This window comes from Rhinopithecus roxellana, chromosome 2 (genome assembly GCF_007565055.1).
Source record: "Rhinopithecus roxellana isolate Shanxi Qingling chromosome 2, ASM756505v1, whole genome shotgun sequence".
Taxonomy (NCBI): domain Eukaryota; kingdom Metazoa; phylum Chordata; class Mammalia; order Primates; family Cercopithecidae; genus Rhinopithecus; species Rhinopithecus roxellana.
In genome coordinates this window covers 144,384,279-144,403,768 of record NC_044550.1, presented here as the reverse complement: position 1 = coordinate 144,403,768, position 19,490 = coordinate 144,384,279, and the positions used below count along the sequence as shown (strand labels likewise).

Sequence of the window (19,490 nt, the reverse complement as noted above, 5' to 3'; positions counted from 1 at the left end):
TGCCTTCAGCTCCTTTTTCTAACTCTAGGGAGCTGTGACTACAGGGACATCTTTTAAAGACAAACATGCCAGAATTTATTTATTTATATATTTATTTATTTGTTTAAATTTTTTTTGAAACAGACTCTTGCTCTGACACGCAGGCTGGAGTGCAGTGGCACAATCTTGGTTCACTGCAACCTTTGTCTCCCAGGTTCAAGCGATTCTCCTGCCTCAGGCTCCCAAGTAGCTGGGATTACAGACATGTGCCATGACGCCCAGCTAATTTTTGTAATTTTAGTAGAGACAGGGTTTCGCCACGTTGACCAGGCTGGTCTTGAACTCCTGGACTCAAGTGATCTGCCAGCCTCGGCCTCCCAAAGTACTAGGATTACAAGCGTGAGTCACCATGCCCAGCCAAACATACCAGAATTTATACCATCATCTGCCTTTGAAATTCCTGTTGACCCTTCAGGATTCAGCTCCGGAGTCCCTTCTGAGCAGATCTTAGCCCATGATATCAAGTAATTACCCTATTTCAAGGATCCTGTTATTGTTTAACTTTTTTTCACTTTCAGAATAGATTTGGAGCCCAGCTTATCAGTAACTCAAGAAAATATGTGACATTTCTTTATAGCTCACCTACTTTTTTTTTTCACCTGAACCAATATTCCAAAGCTGGATCATCATCAGGCTTGCCCATAAAAGTCTAGAGCTCTATTAAAAAAAAAAAATTATCTTCAAAAGTCACTGAGACTTTACTGAAGAATGGAAACAGCTTAGAAATTGAGCAGGGAAGAGAGCTAGATGTGGTGGTGCATACCTGTAGCCCCAGCTACTTGGGAGTCTGAGGCAACAGGAGGATCGCTTGAGCCCAGGAATTTGAGGCTGTAGTGCATGATGACTGTGCCTGTGAATGCACTCCAGCCTGAGCAACGTAGTGAGACCCTGTCCCTTAAATTAAAAAAGAAACTGAGCAGAGAAAATGTCCTTGGAATATAATTTCCAAAGTTGACTGTTCCGAAGGTCTTAATTCTTACTTGAATACACACATTCTGCTTATGCTTCCTAAATAACTGATCATCACATCTGCCAGGTGTGATGTTGGGAATGGCAAGCTTTCCCCCATCTGGAATGCCTTTTTCTTTCTTGTCTGCTGCTAGGCTCCTTTCCACCCTTCAAGATCCAACTCAGCTCTTTTTTTTTTTTTTTTTTGAGGCGGAGTCTAGCTCTGTTGCCCAGGCTGGAGTTCAGTGGTATGATCTTGGCTCACTGCAACTTTTGCCTCCTGGGTTCGTGATTCTCCTGCCTCGGGCTCCCGAGTAGCTAGGACTACAGGCGCGTGCCACCATGCCCGGCTAATTTTTTGTATTTTTAGTAGAGACGGGATTTCACTGTGTTAGCCGGGATGGCCTTGATCTCCGGACCTCGTGGTCCGCCTGCCTCAGCCTCCCAAAGTGCTGGGATTACAGGCGTGAGCCACCGCACCCGGTCAGCTCTTCTTTTTGTGGGAAGCCTTCCCTGAACCCCTCTCCTCATCCCTAACATGGTGTTCCATAAGACCCTCTGCCAACTTCAACCATTGTTAGTTTGTGTAATAACTTACCCTTTCTCACTGCCAAATCTGATTTTCTTTTTTAGAAAATAACATTTCTTGTTTTTTTATAATCAACAAATAAAACATGTATATGTTTATTGTGTACAACATGTTGTTTTGAAATGTGTATACATTGTGGAATGGCTAAATCAAGCTCATTAAGATTGAGTTTGTTGAGAGGTATGTGATGCATCTGTCTTGAATCAGTTCCACTTAAAACATTGAACTGAGTGAGTCCTCAGGCAGTTAAGTTTAATGGGACACAAGAAACCCTCAAGTGGGTAAGATCTGGCTGTTGAAATCACCCCTGTATCTGACACTCTGCATCAGCAGTGTGACATTGCTCTCCTAGTTAGAATATTCTGAGGCTCATATCCTGCCATCTCCCTGGCCCGGTGACCGAAGCTGCCTTATTGATAATTTTTGCCTCTTTTGTTCACAGAGTTCTTATCATTTTTGTCACATTGAAGGTTTCCTTTCATGAGTAGTTTCATGAAGCCAGCTTTATTTAGCCTCTCCCTCCCAAAAGGAAAAGAAGAATCAGAGTTTATTTCATTTCCTTAATACTTTGTGGTCTAGTTCAAAAGGTGACATTCCTCAGGGTAGAAGTTTCACCATTAACTCCTCGGTGGAAATGAAATTGTATAGCAAAAAAATAAAAATGAAGAAAATGTGAAGTTTCATTCAAGAATGGGGCAAACATTGGACTTCCTTGGGCCCATTTATCAACCCTGGGCCCATTTGTCAGTTTCCAGTTTTATAAGCATGTTGTGGGAGTAAAGGGAGAGCAGCAGGTTATTGAAGAGAGAAGTTCTTGTCATTACTGACGAACTCTTTCTTGACAAAAGGCTAAAGGTCTTAGGAAAGGGAAAAGGAGCAGGGGGAAAGCCAGGTTTAACTACAGGATGCAGCACAGGTTTGTATTAGGATGTGGTCTGAGTTACAGGGCCAGTCGGCCTGGTTGTATCTGTGCTGGGGCCTTTGTGGTTGGGATGGAGAGAAGCTGTGCAAGTCATGAAATTAAAGTGATCCTAGCTTATCCAATTTTGCTTAGGTTTCATGAAAAATACTTTGTGTATTAATGAGGGCTCTTTTAGTTGCAAAACAGAGAAAACCCAGCTCCAAGTGGCTTAGGCAAAATAAATACATAAGTCTATTGACCTGAGAAGTCCAGCAGTATCATATTTCAGGCATGTCTTATTTTAGGGATTCAGTCATTAGGGCTTGCTCACTTTCTCTCTGTCTCTTGGCTTCGCTTTCTTTGGTAGAGTCATGCTGGGGCAGGTTATCTCCTCATGGTGACCCCTTGAAGCTCTAGGCTTGCATCTTTTAGTTCAAGAAAAAGAGAAAAGAGAGCACCACTATTATCCTTCTGGCAAGTCTCATGGTTGGCTGGCTTCATGTGGGTCATACGCTTTTCCTTGAACCAGCCACTAGAGCCATGAGAATTGGCTACTGTGATTGGCTGTGCCTTGGCCATGTGCCCCCTGAAATAAGGGTTCATCTCTGCCTGAAACACATGGGCCTAACCCCTAGAGTTTATGCTCTATAGGTATCTTTACTTTGTTGGTTTTGTTCACTGCTATATCCTCAGCACTTATAAGCATATCTGGCATGGAGTAGTGCACAAAAAATATCTGTTGAATGATTGAATGGGTGTAGGGGAAGGCTGATTCCCCAAGAAAATTTGTGAGGCTTTTAACAGAAAAGGAGGAAACACATGCCAGGCTATAATAGATGTTTCTTCATCGTGCATGCAGGAAAGCAATGACAGCAGTAATATTAGCTCTTGTCACACTCTTAAATCTGAAGTTATACCCACCTCTGGAATAGGAATCGATCCTCTTGAATCTATGTTGGAGCTTCATAAGTCACACGCAACATAGCATGATGAATAGACGTGGAGGGGATGGCAAGATCACTGGGGGCTCCATCCACTTGTCAGGAATCCAAGAGAACCACCTTTGTGCTAAAAACTAACCCTCGTTGTTACTGGTATTTTGCTCATTCATTATTTAGTTTTGCTTATTTTGTTCACTGCTGTGTTCTTGGCCTTTAGGAGAGTGCCTGGTACATAGTAGGCTCTTGGTAAATATTTAATGAATGAATGAGGAAATGAATTAAGGAGTCAAAAAACATTTATTGTGTCTTCTTACATGCTATACTTTATAATAAAAGGAACTGGAAGTTCTGGAAAATGAAAGGGAAATGAAAAGCATAGCCCCAATGAAATACCGTTTCACACCAACTAGGATGGCTATAGTAAAAAAGAGACAATAACAAGTGTTGACAAGGATGTGGATAATTTAGAACCCTTATACACTGTTGGTGGGAATGGAAAATGGTACAGTGGCTTTTGTACTAAGTCATTCTGGAAGTCCTGAAAATGTTAAATATATATATACATAATGTGATATGTTTATAAAAATATAAAAAAGTGTGTGTGTGTGTACATACAAATGCAAGTTACTATACTCAGCAGGTTCCACTCCTTAGTACACACCCAAGACAATTGAAAACGTGCTACTGAAACACCAGGGGTTCAGTCTAGGTCCTGCTGCTCACTGGACAGAAAGTCAGATCACTGAGAGGATGGGTATTGCTAAGGAAGAAGGCTTTAATTGGGTGCTGCAGCTGAGAAGACAGGAAAGGAGCTCAGTCTCAAATCCATCTCCCTGACCAACTAAAGCTAAGGGTTTATATAGCAGGGAAGAAATGTAGCAAAGTGTACCAAACAGGATCTAGGTAGGAGCAAGGGAGCAATTAGGATGAATGAGGGGTCCAGCATCTCATTGTCTGGATGCAGTGATCTGGTGAGTTTCAGTTATTTGATACTTTTTTTTTCTGAGAGACCTGAAGGTCATTTCCTAATGAAGGATCTCAGATAAAACAAATACAAATTGCTTTTAAGACCAGAAGGGTCAATTTCTATGTTTATCAAAAAAAGCTATCTGTGGGACTATTGGGTCAGTTTTACATGTCTATACAAAAAAAAACCTTGTATATGAGTGTTAACTCATAATAGCTAAAAAGCGAAAACAACCCAAATGTCCATTAACTAATGAACAAATAAAAAGTGGTATGTCCATACAATGGAATATTGTCCAGCCATAAAAAGGAGTGAAGTACTGATACATGCTACAACATGGATGAACCTTGGAGATACAGTAAATGAGAGAAGCCAGTAACAAAAGATCTCATATGATTCTGTTTATATGAAATGTCTGTCATCACCAAGTTCACAAAAACAAAGTCGTGTTTGCAGGGGTTGGAGGGAGGGACGAATGGGGCGTGACTGTTAATCGGTACAGGATTTCTTTTTGGGTGATAAAAATGTTCTTGAATTAGATAGTATTAATGAACGCACAACTCTGTGAGTATACTAAATAGCACTGAATTGTGTACTTTAAAATATGGTATATAAATGTATGATATAAAAATTTTTTAACATTTATTTTAGGCTCGGGGGTACATGTGAAGGTTTGTTACATAGGTAAACACATGTCACGGGGGTTTGTTGTTCAGATTATTTCATCACCTGGGTATTAAGCTCAGTACCCGATAGTTATCTTTTATGCTCCTCTCCCTCCTCCCACACTCCACATTCTAGTATCTCCTGTTTCCTTCTTTGTGTTTGCAAGTTCTTATCATTTAGCTCCCACTTGTAAGAGAAAGCGTGTTGTTTGATTTTCTGTTCCTGCATTAGTTTTCTAAGGATAATAACCTCCAGCTCCATCCATGTTCCTGCAAAAGACATTATCTTGTGCTTTTTTTAAATGATGGCATAGTATTCCATGGTATATATGTACCACATTTTCTTTTTTTTCTTTTTTCTTCTTCTTTTTTTTTTTTTTTTTTGGAGTTGGAGTCTTGCTCTTTTGCCCAGGCTGGAGTGAAGTGGCATGATCTTGGCTCACTGCAACCTCTACCCCCCAACTCCCAACCCTCACCCCCCTGGCTTCAAGCGATTCTCTGGCTTCAGCCTCTCAGCCTCCCAAGAAGCTGGTATTATAGGTGTCTGCCACCACACCCAGCTAATTTTTGTATTTTTAGTAGAGACAGGGTTTCACCATGTTGGCCAGGCTGATCTTGAACTCCTGATCTAAGAGGATCCACCCACCTCAGCCTCCCAAAGTGCTAGGATTACAGGCATGAGCCACCATGACTGGCCCACATTTTCTTTATCCAGTTTGTCATTAATGGACATTTAGGTTGATTCCATGTCTTTGCTGTTGTGAATAGTGCTGTGGTGAACATTCATGTGTATGTATGTTTATGATAGCATGATTTATATTCCTCTGGGTATGTACCCAGTAATGGGACTCCTGGGTCGAATGGTAGTTCTGCTTTTAGCTTTTTGAGAAATTGCCACACTGCTTTCCACAACTATTGAACTAATTTACACTCCCACTAACAGTGTATAAGTGTTCCCTTTTCTCTGCGACCTTGCCAGCATCTATGATTTTTTGACTTTTTAGTAATAGCCATTCTGATTTGATTTACATTTCTTTAATGATCAGTGATATTAAGCTTTTCTTCATATGCTTGTTGGCCAAATGTATGTCTTCTTTTCAGAAGTGTCTGTTTATGTCCTTTGCTCGCTTTTTAATGGGCTTGTTTGTTTTTCTCTTGTAAATTTGTTTAATTAAGTTCCTTATAGTGTTGTGGGAATGAAGGAGGACCAGAGAGACCACGGTGAAACAGGAGGATTTTTATTGAGTGCACTCAGACCTAGCAGATTAACATCCAAAAACTGGGCCTGGAACAAAGGCAGCACTAGAATTTTAGACACACTTCTAAAAGGGGGTGGGCTAACCTGAAACAAGTTTACAGTGGTGCAAATCATAGTGGTGTGACAGCAAGGATACAGAGGCGGAACAAAGGCAGTTAATTAAATTGTGACAGGTTCATAACTCAGGATTACATGTGACTCTTCCTATGTGGTCCAGATGGCTGTTACCGAGGCTTGCTCTAGTGCCTTGCACAGGCTTATCTTTTAACCTTCACTATGGCGCCTAGATAGCTGCAGCCCAGGCCTGCTCAGGCATGTCTTATAATCTTCACTGTGCTGCTTAGAATACTCAATAGAATACTCAAAGTTACCAGAAAACAGGAATCTATAAACTTACAAGTTTACTCATAGGGGAATGGAAAATTTGATTTCTTCTCCCTATGTTGAGGGAGTGCTGGGAGAGTCTCCAGAGCACATTCCTTTGAGCTCTGGCTTCTTAGATAATATTGAGACTTCACCTGGGTCCAGGCTTTGCCTGTTTCTGCCTTTAGGATGAGTCACCCTAATATAGAAAGCTTGTTTTTCTCTTTTTAATTTTATTTCTCTTTCTTTCTTTAATTTCCTCTCTCAGTAGGTGCTGGATATTAGACCTTTGTCAGATGCATAGTTTGAAGATTTTTTTCTCCGATTCTGTAGGTTGTCTGTTTACTCTGTTTATAGTTTCTTTTGCCATGCAGAAGCTCATGAGTTTAATTAGATCCTACTTGTCAATTTTTGCTTTTGTTGTGATTGCTTTTGGTGTCTTTGTCATGAAATCTTGACCCATTCCTTTGTACAGGATGGTATTGCTTAGGCTGTCGTCCAGGCTTTTTTATAGTTTGGGGTTTTACATTTAAGTCTTTAATTCATCTTGAGTTGATTTTTGTATACACAATAAGGAAGGGGTCCAGCTTCAATCTTTTGCATATGGCTAGCCAGTTATTTCAGTACCATTTATTGAATAGGGAGTCTTTTCCCCATTGCTGTTTTTTGTCAGCTTTGTTGAAGATCAGATGATCATAGATGTATGGCTTTATTTCCAGGCTCTTTATTCTGTCCCTTTGGTCTATATTCCTGTTTTTGTACCAGTACCATGCTGGTTTGAGTACTGAAGCCCTGTTTGAAGTTGGGTAACATGGACGCTTTCAGCTTTGTTCTTTTTGCTTGGGATTGCTTTGGTTAATCTGACTCTTTTTCTTGGTTCCATATGAATTTTGAAATAATTTTCTTTAGTTCTGTGAAGAATGTTGATAGTTTGATAGGAATAGTATTGAATCTGTAAATTGCTTTGGGCAGAGTAGCCATTTTAATGATACTAATTCTTCCTACCCATGAGCATGGGATGTTTTTCCATTTGTTTGTGTCTTTGATTTCTTTGAGCTGTGTTTCGTAATTCTCATTGTAGAGATCTTTCACCTCCCTGGTTAGCTGTATTCCTAGGTGTTTTATTCTTTTTGTGGCAATTGTGAATGGGATTGCCTTTCTGATTTGGCTCTCTGCTTGGCTGCTGTTAGTGGATAAGGATGCTAGTGATTTTTGTACACTGATTTTGTATCCTGAAACTTTGCTTAAGTTGTTTATGAGCTGAAGGAGCTTTTGGGCTGAATCTGTGGGGTTTTCTAGACATAGTATATAAATTATATCTCAATAAAGCTGTTATTTTAAAAAATGAATGGAATAGTCACTTTCCTCAAGACATTTACAATTTAGAAGAAGACATAGACATAGGATCTAATCATAGAAGTCTGCAACTTCTTATCTACTGAGGAAGTATGCAAGAACTGCTAACTCATGCCCCCATATTTAACAATATGCCCGATGCTTTTCGGATCAAAAAATGGAGAACATTGAGCTGATAGGATTGCAAATGATGAACAGTCATGTTTGACAGGGAAGTACCCCATTCTGCTCTAGGTTACAAAACATATGCCTTTGACTCGAAATAGTCCTTGTTCTTTTGGAAGTCATGGTAGAGTTGAGTAAGAATTTATTTGAGCCAAGACTGAGGAGCAAGATAAATTGGTCTGTACATTAAATTAAAGGATTTTATTTTAACTCTTGCTCAGATGCTACGTGGGGTAAAAGCTGAGATAACTAACCATTGATCGCCCTTTCCCTGTCCCTTTTTCAAGGAAAGGAAAGATGAATTTCCTGTTGACTTAACTATTAATAACAGTGGTTTCCTTTCAGTGTTTAATAAGAAACTCTCAGAAATTCTGCGTAGACATTTTATTTCAACATTTCTGGAGATGTTAATGAAACACTTGCCTTTCCCATTTTACTCGAGGATTTATTCTTCAAACATTTATGACTTCTTACTGTGGGCTAGGCTTCTGTGCTGGTTGGTGGAGGTCACAGTCTAGTGGGAAACTCATACAGTTTAATAGTAAAACAGCATGAGTGATGCTGTAATAGAGATGCATTTATGAAGGTGTGAGAATTGGGAGGAGATTCCAGAGGGACAAGAGAAGGCTTCATAAAGAGGTGACATCTTTTCTGAATCTTCAAAGATGAGTAGGAATTTGCTGGAGGGAGGGAAGGATGCTGAGAATATGTGGAAGGACAAGGAAGATGATGTATGCGATGAGAGCATTCCATGTGCCTCTGAAATATTTAACTCCATGTACATCATTTTATTCTTCCCAGATCTCACACTTCCTATTCTAATGGTTCTCCATCTTGGCCACAGATGAGAATCACCCCAAGAACATTTTAATGCCCTAACTACGCCCAATCCCAGAGTAACTGAATCAGAATCTTGAAAGTATCTTTGTAGGTGGAGCCTAGGCATCTATACTGTTTAAACCCCCCCAGGTGGCTTTTACATGTGGCCAGGGTTGAGAACATTTCCTCATTCCCTTCACATCTGTTCCTCTGTGTCTGGAATTTATTCCTTCCGGTTGGTTCTTGGTCTCACTGACTTCAAGAATGAAGCTGCGGACTCTCGTGGTGAGTGTTATAGCTCTTAAAGATGGTGTGTCCAGAGTTTGTTCCTTCAGATGTTCAGATGTGTCTGGAGTTTCTTCCTTCTGGTGGGTTCATGGTCTCGCTGACTTCAGAAGTGAAGCTGCAGACCTTCACAGTAAGTGTTACAGCTCTTAAAGGTGGTGCATCTTGAGTTGTTTGTTCCTCCCAGTGGATTTGTGGTCTCACTGACTTCAGGAATGAAGCTGCAGACCCTCATGGTGAGTGTTACAGCTCATAAAGGTAGAGCGGACCCAAAGAGTGAGCAGCAGCAATATTTATTGTGAAGAGCAAAAGAATAAAACTTCCACAGCATGGAAGGGGACCTGAGTGGGTTGCCACTGCTGGCTCGGGTTGCCAGCTTTTATTCCCTTATTTGGCCCCGCCCAAGTCCTGCTGATTGGTCCATTTTATAGAGCGCTGAATGGTTCATTTTACAGAGTGCTGATTGTTTTGTTTACAATCCTGTAGCTAGACACAGAGCACTGATTGATGCGTTTTTACAGAGTGCTGATTGGTGCATTTACAATCCTTTAGCTAGACACAGAGTGCTGACTGGTGCATTTTTACAGAGTTATGATTGGTGCATTTACAATCCTTTAGCTAGACACAGAGCACTGATTGGTGCATTTACAATCCTCTAGCTAGACAGAAACGTTCTCCAAGTCCCCACTCAACCCAGGAAGTACAGCTGGCTTCACCTCTCAAGCCCCCCTCTAAACAGGACACCCCAACTACTGTTGGGAATTGGGCAATGACTGCTCTAGCTACTTCCTGCTGGATGGGGGCAAAGAAGGGGCCCTGCAGTTGTGGTGTTCTCCAGAGGGGAACTCTTTAGGCCACTGAAAGGGCCAGCGGGTCGGTCCAGGGATCCTTGGTAGAAGTTGTTAGTTGAGCTCATTTGGGGTTCCATTTGTAAGACCATCTGTAGCTTGATGACCGCAATCCTAGAGGAAACAAATTTCACAAGGAGGTTAAAAATACAGGGCCTGAAGGTGAGGAATAGCAAGATGGCTGTCATGGGACCTAGAAAGGGGAGAAGCCATGTAGCTTGACTCCAGAGGTTGGTATAAGAGTTTGAAAGACGTTGTCTGATTTCAGAAGCCTTTTCCTGTAAACACCAGGTGGCATCTCTTACTATCCCTGACTTGTTAGTGTAAAAACAACACTTTTCCCCTAAGAAGATGCAGAGTCCTCCTCCTTTCTCAGCAATGAGGAGGTCTAGGCCTCGGCAGTTTTGGAGAGTCATTGCTGCCAAAGAGTCTATTTGGGATTGCAGAGTAAGGATAGATTTTCGTTATTTCTTGCAAACTGTCTGAGAAATCCTTTGAGAGCGTGTGGTAGTAGGATAATACATGTTACACTGTTAACTTTTAGCAAAGTTTACTTTTGTTGAAAACTTTGTAGGTTTGGGACTTCAATTATTCTTTGCTATTAATAAGATCTCGTTCAGTCCATATTAACTTAGAATTGATACAGGTGGCTCCTTCTTGATTTTGTAAGTATTTTAAGGTTTGGCTGAGTGCAAACAGCTGGCACGTTTGAGCAGACCAATTATTAGGCAATTTTCCTAACTCTGCTTCTACAAGAGTTCCCTTATCACTTACTGAATACCCATTGTGTCTTTTTTCCTTAATCACCCGGGAGGAACCATCTATGTCCTGTCCTGAAGGGAGTTCCTCCTAGATCTGCTTCGACTTTTGTATGGTAATTAGTCAAAATTTAGATCCCCTGTTAGGAAACCCTAGGGGGTTAAGGATTTTTGATAGGTAGGCTATGGGTTGTCAGTGGCCTCAGTGCTTTCAGGCTACGCTCTTGTTTACACTGACAACAAGGTGGTATTGGAGTGTTATAGGGTTACAGAGAAGACCTTCAGTTATCAATTATAGGTTTTAAATTAACCCTAGCTTTTAAAGGAATAGGGTACACTTTTTTTTCTTTACTACTTCTATCTCTCTCTCTTTGATTCCTTCTTTGTCTCTTCCTCAGTTTCCTTCTCTCTTTGACTTTCTGTCTCTCTGTCTCTTCCTCTGTCTCTTTCTGCCTTTCCCCACTCTCTCTCTCTTCAACTCCTTGCCTCTGTCTCTTCCTCTCTCTGTATCCTTCTGTTTCTGTTTCTTCCTCTCTCTTTCTCTTACTTTCTTTTTCTTTCTGTCTTTCCTTTCTGCTGCCTTTGCCAGCTGCTTATGCTGCTGTTTTCCCCTCTCCTTCCCCTTTTAATGGCTTCGGTAGTGTAAGACTGCCACCTCCTTGGGTTTTTGCACTGTGTGCAATACCTTTACCTTCCTGGGACCTCTGACCCTGGCCTTTTCCTTTTCTCCCACTTCTTTACCCTTTCTACCGCTCAGTCCCCTCATTTCCTGCTTTCTCCAGGCCGGATCCTAGGGCACACCCTCATCTGTACATCTCAACACATCTGACACCTTCATCACTTTTTTAAGTTCCCTGCTACACCATATCCCTAGGCTGTTTCCTCTCTGGGAAAACTTTCTCTTCATAGATAAAATTAAGTCTGTCAGTTTCACTTTTGCTCAGTTTTGTGTCACTGTAGTGACATACCTGTCCTTGTCCTGACTGCCTCTCTTCCCTCCTAGCGTGAAGTGTCCTTTATCTTGGGCAGGGCTGACTGTTTCCAGTCCGCTCTTGTCCCTTCTCTTCACTCATCACCTGGTTTCTACCTTACTGTTCTGTTCCTCTTTCATGTTTCCACTTTTCCTCTCTTTGTTGCCTTCTGCTTTTAGAGCCTTTAAACAATAAACCATAACTAAGAATCTCATCTTCAAAAGTAAAAAGTCCTCCCCATAACCCTGGGTCATCCTCCAGCTACTGTCCTGTGTCCCCGAACTTTGTTCGTAGTGAAGCTCCTTGAATAAAGCTCACTCTCTGCCCACCTCTGCCATTCTCCTGAAGCTGATATGATAGAAGTCACCAATGTCTTTCTAATTACTCAATTCACCAGACTCTTCAATCCTCACCTCTGAATCCAAGTGGCTAATGGGAACCTTATCTTTCTACCCTGGTCAAGGGATGACCAGAGCTGGAACTGCAGTAGTGGAGAGTAAGACTTTCACCCCCATACCTAAGTCTCTTGTGACTACCTCGTCCTCTCCCACTTTCTTGACTGGACTATTACAAAGAGCCTCCCAACTGCTCCTGCGTCCCTTTGGTAAATGGCAGAGTCCAAGGCCAAAGAATGAGCCTAAAAATGGGGCCAGCCTACCTCTTTGGCAGATTCAGGAGACACTGTCTGTGTACCTCTTTCCACGGTTTCTCTGATGACCACTGATGTTTTAATTGCCTGGTTTACATTACTTCTTCAATGTCTTTTCATCATAGTCATTGCCTTCTTGAAGAATATGCTAGAGGAAAAAGGCCCAACATATACACAGATATACCACACACACACTCAGAATGTACACGTCAACCTTCCATTCGTTCTTCCTGCTGTTGCCTCAGGGTCAGGTCCAAAGTGTTAGAGCATGCTTCAGAATAATCCCTGCCTTTGCCCTTCCCCTCCATCATAACGCGTCTCCTTTCACGTCTTGATTTGTTCAGGCTCCCTTGATAATAATCCTCCCTTCCCTGAAGATCCTCTCCAACCCTAGGTGAATAGCCCATTTATTCCTCTGCACCTGCCACCCGCCACACTGGGTGATTTCTGTGACTTTATTATGTATTTTTCTTCTACAAGTCTGAAAACACTTAGAGGTGGGGACTTTATATTCCTTGGTTTTCCAATTCCTAGCACAGTACCCAGCAAGAAGAAAGTGCTCAGTCAGTGGTGGCTAGAGGTATGGTGGTCAGAAATAAAAGTGTGCAAGGAAGGAGGGAGCTGTAAGATGATAATAATCCCTAACATGTATTGAGCTCTTACAGTATGCCAGCCATTATGTCAAAGGTTTGACAGTCATCTGTTTTAGTCCCCAGCAAAACTCAATGAGGTGTAGATACTATTATAATTTCATTTTACAGCAAAGAAATTGGGAGTTTAAGTAACTTGTCGGTTGTGTTAAAGAGTTTGTTCTTATTTCTTAGGCCTTTTGATTCCAAAGCAAACAGTTAAATATTAGAAGGTTTAAAGAAACATTGTAAGATTTTCTTTTATTTAAAGAGAAACACAAACCTCTATCCTCTTAAACCTGAGGAATGTATATATTTTTTTCATAATTAAACCCTCATAGACCCAACTTCTTTGTTCCTTCTTAGTCTCTTTCCTCCCTGTGTGTCTCTGCAACAAGACCGTTTTAATCACTCAGACCAATAAGAGTAGGGGGTAATCTGGGGGCCCTGGCAGGCAGCCCTGCGCTATATTACTTGGGTACAAAGTGGTGACTGGAGCTCACATTTATTGTTATAAATTCTCTGTAGGCATTGCTCATTTTACTTGTCATGTAAACCAGGTACTATTAATGTCCCCATTTTTAACTAGTAAGTAGCTTGGATAGGTCTTGAGCCTTTCTCTCTTTGACCATGAGATCTGTGCTCTTAACCCTTACAGCACTGCCTCTCACTTGGGGCTGCTTTCTTGCAGCCTTGATCTTTCTAGGATTTTGCTAACCTCTAGCTACTTCATGACCCTTTTGAGCCCAAGGACTTCCCAGCTAATATGTAACTCCTGGAGGAACTCTCTAGTTCATGGGATTAGCTTGGCTGCCTTAGCTGTAGGATTGAACTTTTACTTTTGCCTCCACATGATACCATTATTTAATATCTAAGATATTACTCAAACTGTGTTCAGGTTTTAATATATGAAAACAACATATACAGGCTGGGCCTGGTGGTTCACGCCTGTAACCCCAGTACTTTGGGAGGCTGAGGTGGGAGGATTACTTGAACCCAGGAATTTGAGACCAGCATGCGCAACAAAGTGAGACCCCTGTCTCTACAAAAAGTCAAAAAATTAACCAGGTATGGTGTGTACGCCTGTGGTCTCAGCTACTTAGGAGGCTGAGGTAGGAGGATCCCTTGAGCCTAGGAGGTTGAGGCTGCAGTGAGGCATGTTCCTGCCACTTGTATTCCAGCCTGGGTGACAGAGCAAGACCCTGTCTCAAAAGTAATGATAAATAAATAACCAACCCTGCCTCAAAAGTAATAAATAAGTAAATAAACAAACCAATAAATATGGCATATACAGAGCTGCATTTGTTCATCCAGTTTGTATTGGATGGTCCTTTTCCATTCAGCCTCTTGCCACTACTGCCTGCCTTCCATTATTTCTACAAAAGAATTACGTGGCCCCTGAGAGGGTAATGGGATACCAAAGACTGTGAAAATGTGGCTAGAAGTCTTTTGTTTTGTTTTGTTTTGTTTTGTTTTTTGAGACGAAGTTTTGCTCTTGTTGCCCAGGCTGGAGTACAATGGCACAATCTCGGCTCACTGCAACCTCTACCTCCCAAGTTCAAGCGATTCTTCTGCCTCAGCCTCCTGAGTAGCTGGGATTACAGGCATGCGCAATCTGCCCATCTTATTTTGTATTTTTAGTAGAGACAGAGTTTCTGCGTGTTGGTCAGGCTGGTCTCAAACTCCCGACCTCAGGTGATCTGCTCACCTCAGCCTCCCAAAGTACTGGCATTACAGTCATGATCCACAACACCTGGCTGTGGCTAGAAGTCTTAATTTGTATATCCAGGATATAAAAGCTACTTAAATATTAAAAATCACCTAGAAATTCTGATGGTATTCTTTCTGAAAATATGTATGGTTATAAACAAAGTAAATAAAAATATCTCCCTAATAACATTGCTAGAATGTAGAATAGTACCTAGCATCATAAAGCAGCCTCATAGAAATTTTTTGCCATGCCTTTTAGGAAACCAGCAGATTTGCACTTTCTGGTAATGTCACTCTAAATACCTAAGAGTCTAAAAATAACTTTTTCTCATGTATCTATGCTCTGGATATGTGTCTCAGGGAAAACTTAATGTAGGTTTCAGGTAGGCCCTTCTCATATGAAATGCTACTCTTGAGTGAAGTTAAATTATAAATTGAAACATAATGTTTCCTATAAAATGGTATAATAGTTGTAGTCAAACAGTAATAAAGAAACAATTTTTTAAAAATTTAATTGTCAAGAGTATCGTTTAAAAGGCAGAAACCTTCCAGTGGATTGGGTAGAAGAAAAGGAAATTTGGCAAAAGGAAAAACCACACTACATTCTCTGTTTCTGTAAAATGAGGCCTAAGAACTAAGGTGGGGATGCTGGGTAAGAAGGAAGCCTTATAAATAGTAACGTTAAAGAATGGGGCCCAAGATCCTAACCCTTGGGATTACAGCCCTTGACTCTCTTATGGGCCATATGGTCATTCTGTATAAAAATGGCCATGGTCTGGAATGGAGAATGGATGTTGCCTTGCTTCCTGGAAGCATAGGGACTCTAGAATGAGTAACTTAGTAAAATTGCCCAACCTAAGTATTTGATAATGGAGAGATACGTCTAAGCTCCCAAACAGGGAAATTCTTGCCCTCCTCTCCTGTGAAGATCCCTGTTTTGCCTGGGGAAGGAAGAGGGAATTGTCAGAATACAATTTCAGGAATTTTAGAAGCTGTGGTTTGGTTGATATGCCGCTGAGGTAGAGATAATCAAAGTCTCTGTGGAGGGCAAAAGAATCAGATAAGAAAGAAGTCACTCCTCATAGACTGAGAAATCTGAAACCTTAGGAATTCTTGCTGATGAGTTTTATTCCCTTGTAGTCTAAGTAACCTTTCCTTCTTCCTAGCAAGAGACATATAGAATAAATCACTAACAGCACAAACAATATTTGTGATAAATGCAATTGTCTGATAGTTTCCTAGGAGTTCTGCAGAGGCACGTGATGACTGCAAACAGCTGAGTCTGTATTTTAATTCAGTGGAATATATTCAGACTCCTCTGGGAGCTCTAACATGTTGTCTGTAGCCAAGGTTTCAATGCTACAATAATAGTTTTGTGCGGGTTCTTCCAGAAATTAAGCCATTTCTTCAAAATTTCTGTGTAGTACAAACAGTAAGCCCAGGTCAAAAATGTTCACCAAGACATTAGCAAACTCTAATGGAGGTTTGGTTTTCCAGGCATTCAGAACACAGTTTCTAAACATGATTGAGAACAATTACCTTGGATGTATGGAGCATCATTGAACAATGACCTTTCAGGTTGACTAAGAATGCTGAAGCCCCAGAGGAATCTTGAGCAATTTTTTGTTGTTGTTGCCTGAAGGAACCAAAGAATAAGAATGTAGTGAGAATATTTGGAAAGGGGATGATTTTTCAAGCTTGTAAAAAATGAAGACCAGCCACCAGAAGAAAATGCTTTTATGTGAATTCAAAGAGAAATGATTTTTTATTTTAAGTAAAATTTAGGTCCTCAGACTTCTTAGCTTTTCTATAAATTGGCTTTTGGTTATCCACGTTAAGCCCTTTGTTTGCTCCTATTTAATATAGGAACAAATGGTGAAATAAAGAGGAAAATGGGTCCATTCTATGGGAACATATGTGCAGTGGAAGCATTTCTTCTTTTAGTTTTCTGTATAAAAATATTTACTTGCACTGTATATACTAAGTAGTTTAATCACGGCAAGTGTCTAATGACCTTTTTTTTTTTTCCAGCTGACTCAGGTGTGGACACCTTGGCAGTGTTTATGGCCAGCAGCGGAACTACAGACGTCACAAATCGGAACAGCCCAGCCACACCGCCAAACACCCTTAACCTCCGTTCCTCCCACAATGAACTGTTGAACGCTGAAATAAAACACACAGAAACCAAGAACAGCACACCTCCCAAATGCAGGAAAAAATATGCACTAACTAACATCCAGGCGGCCATGGGCCTCTCAGATCCAGCTACACAGCCCCTGCTGGGAAATGGCTCTGCCAACATCAAGCTGGTGAAAAATGGGGAGAACCAGCTCCGGAAGGCTGCAGAACAAGGGCAGCAGGACCCCAACAAAAACCTGAGCCCCACTGCAGTCATCAACATAACTTCTGAGAAGTTAGAGGGTAAAGAGCCCCACCCACAGGATTCCTCGGGCTGTGAGATTTTACCCTCCCAACCCAGGAGAACTAAGAGCTTCCTAAATTACTATGCAGATCTGGAAACCTCAGCCAGAGAACTAGAGCAGAACCGAGGCAACCGCCATGGGATTGCGGAAGAGAAATCCCAGCCAGGCCAGGGCCAGGCCTCCACCATCATTGGGAATGGTGATTTGCTGCTGCAGAAACCAAACAAACCCCAGTCCAGCCCTGAAGACGGCCAAGTAGCTACAGTGTCATCCAGCCCAGAGACCAAGAAGGATCATCCGAAAACGGGGGCCAAAACCGACTGTGCACTGCACCGGATCCAGAACCTGGCACCAAGCGATGAGGAGTCCAGCTGGACAACGCTGTCCCAAGACAGTGCCTCACCCAGCTCCCCGGATGAAACAGGTACCCCTGGGGAAGGCATAGCCTCAGCTGGCACTTTCTTTTGGTCTTTTCAGCTATTGGTGGAGTAAATCTCTAGACTGACCAAAAATGTCCATTTATATGCAGAGAGAAACGTGAGCCTCTTGCCGTAAAATTGGGCAATTTATTTGCAAAATATTATTGCATTCCTCAACCATATCTTAGGTTAGTTTCATTTTGGATCGTACATAAAGCTGTTTGTTCTGGGAAGCATTTTTGTAAAATAAACAGGTCCTTGGTGTTAAGTACAGTAAAATATCATCTGTTTAGAAATTACACTTCCAGTGCATAGGTAGACCATTTCTCTATGTTATCTAGAAATACTGGGTTTTGGTAAGCAAAATAATAAACAAAGTTGTGGGGGGAAGGATATAACCCAATTAAGAGAACTATTTTAAAGCCCTCAAAAGAACTTACTTATGGTGAAGCTCATAAAAAGTTAAAACATTAGCCGTCTGTTCATTAAAGGCATTTCTCTTTTTGACATTTACTGAGGAGGATTTTACTAGCCTTAAGTAATATTTAAAAGTGGGAAAATGGTATTTCTTGAAAAATATATTCAGAAGTTGAGGTTTTTAACTAGTCTAATTGAGACCAGTCTTTCTGGACTTTTGTATATATTTGTAATATTTTGGATTTGTCGGAGGTGTTAAAATGGTGACAGAAATGAACAGGATCCTAAAAGTCAGCTACTTTAAATATCATTTTCTCATAGCTCCCACTATCCTGATCATAAGATTGAAAAATTTGGAGAACTTTATTGTATCTGAATTCGGCGTAAACAAGCACTCAGAAAGGCTAATTTTTTAAAAAGTAGTCCAGCAGTTCCCCTAGTGGGTCCCAGGGCTGTATTAATATAGATATAACAAAGAAAACAGATAGAACCACCACGGAAGGAAATCACATTTTTACAACCTATAAGGAAGATAAATTACAAGGACTAAAGATAAGGAAAAGAGGAGTTAAGACATTAACTTGTTTAAGAAGAAAAAAAGTAGTGTTTTTGAAGTGCCCTTTAAAATCCCAGTACTTTCAGTGATGCATACTGCTGTGGGATGTGGCAGCAGGGAGGTTGAGATGAGGCCGTTTCATCTCATAACTGTCTGGCCCTGCACATTATTGGAATCATAATTATGTTCAGTAATGTCCCTGAGTTCACAGCTCTTTATACTTTTTACCCATTTAGAGAATTCGTATTCAGCAGCTGATGGACGTTGTCACCTGCTAGAGTTTGAATCTATTAATACATGAAAGACTTATTGCACATCTTCCAGCCAAGCTCTACCTCGTGTGTTCATCGTTTACTGACACCTTGCTGTCTCCCTCTGGTCATGGCACCCTTTCTGCTGCTCTTCCTGGCATAGCCAGTTCCGTTGTAGTTAAATTTTAAATGAACCTAAAGTTTTGTTCAGGCATGGTGGCTCATGCCTGTAAACCCAGCACTTTGGGAGGCTGAGGCAGGAGGATCACTTGAGCCCACAAGTTCAAGACCAGCAAGACCCCATCTCTCACCCTCCAAAAAAAGTAGTTGAGCATGGTGGACGGTGGCATATGCCTGTAGTTCCAACTATTTAGGAGACTGAGGCAGGAAGATCACTTGACACCAGGAGTTTGAGGCTGCAGTGAACCATGATATATGCCATTGCACTCTAGCCTGGGTGATAGAGCGAGACTATGTCTCAAAAAACATAAATATATTTTTAAGTGAATAATTAAGCTGTCTCTGCCCTTCACCCTAGCCCCCTTTCCCAGTGATGACCATTA

The 19,490-nt window shown here is 41.3% G+C and overlaps 1 protein-coding gene across 12 annotated transcripts in view; it reads left to right on the top strand.

Moving 5' to 3' along the window:
* The window catches only part of APBB2 (amyloid beta precursor protein binding family B member 2), a 427,787-nt gene that overhangs the window by 197,002 nt on the left and 211,295 nt on the right, over window positions 1-19,490 (top strand). For all 12 annotated transcript variants that reach the window (XM_010384702.2, XM_010384687.2, XM_010384677.2 and 9 more), the window contains one exon: window positions 16,893-17,708. In XM_010384702.2, the coding sequence (XP_010383004.1) occupies window positions 16,893-17,708 (816 nt within the window). The remainder of the gene's footprint in view (window positions 1-16,892; window positions 17,709-19,490) is intronic.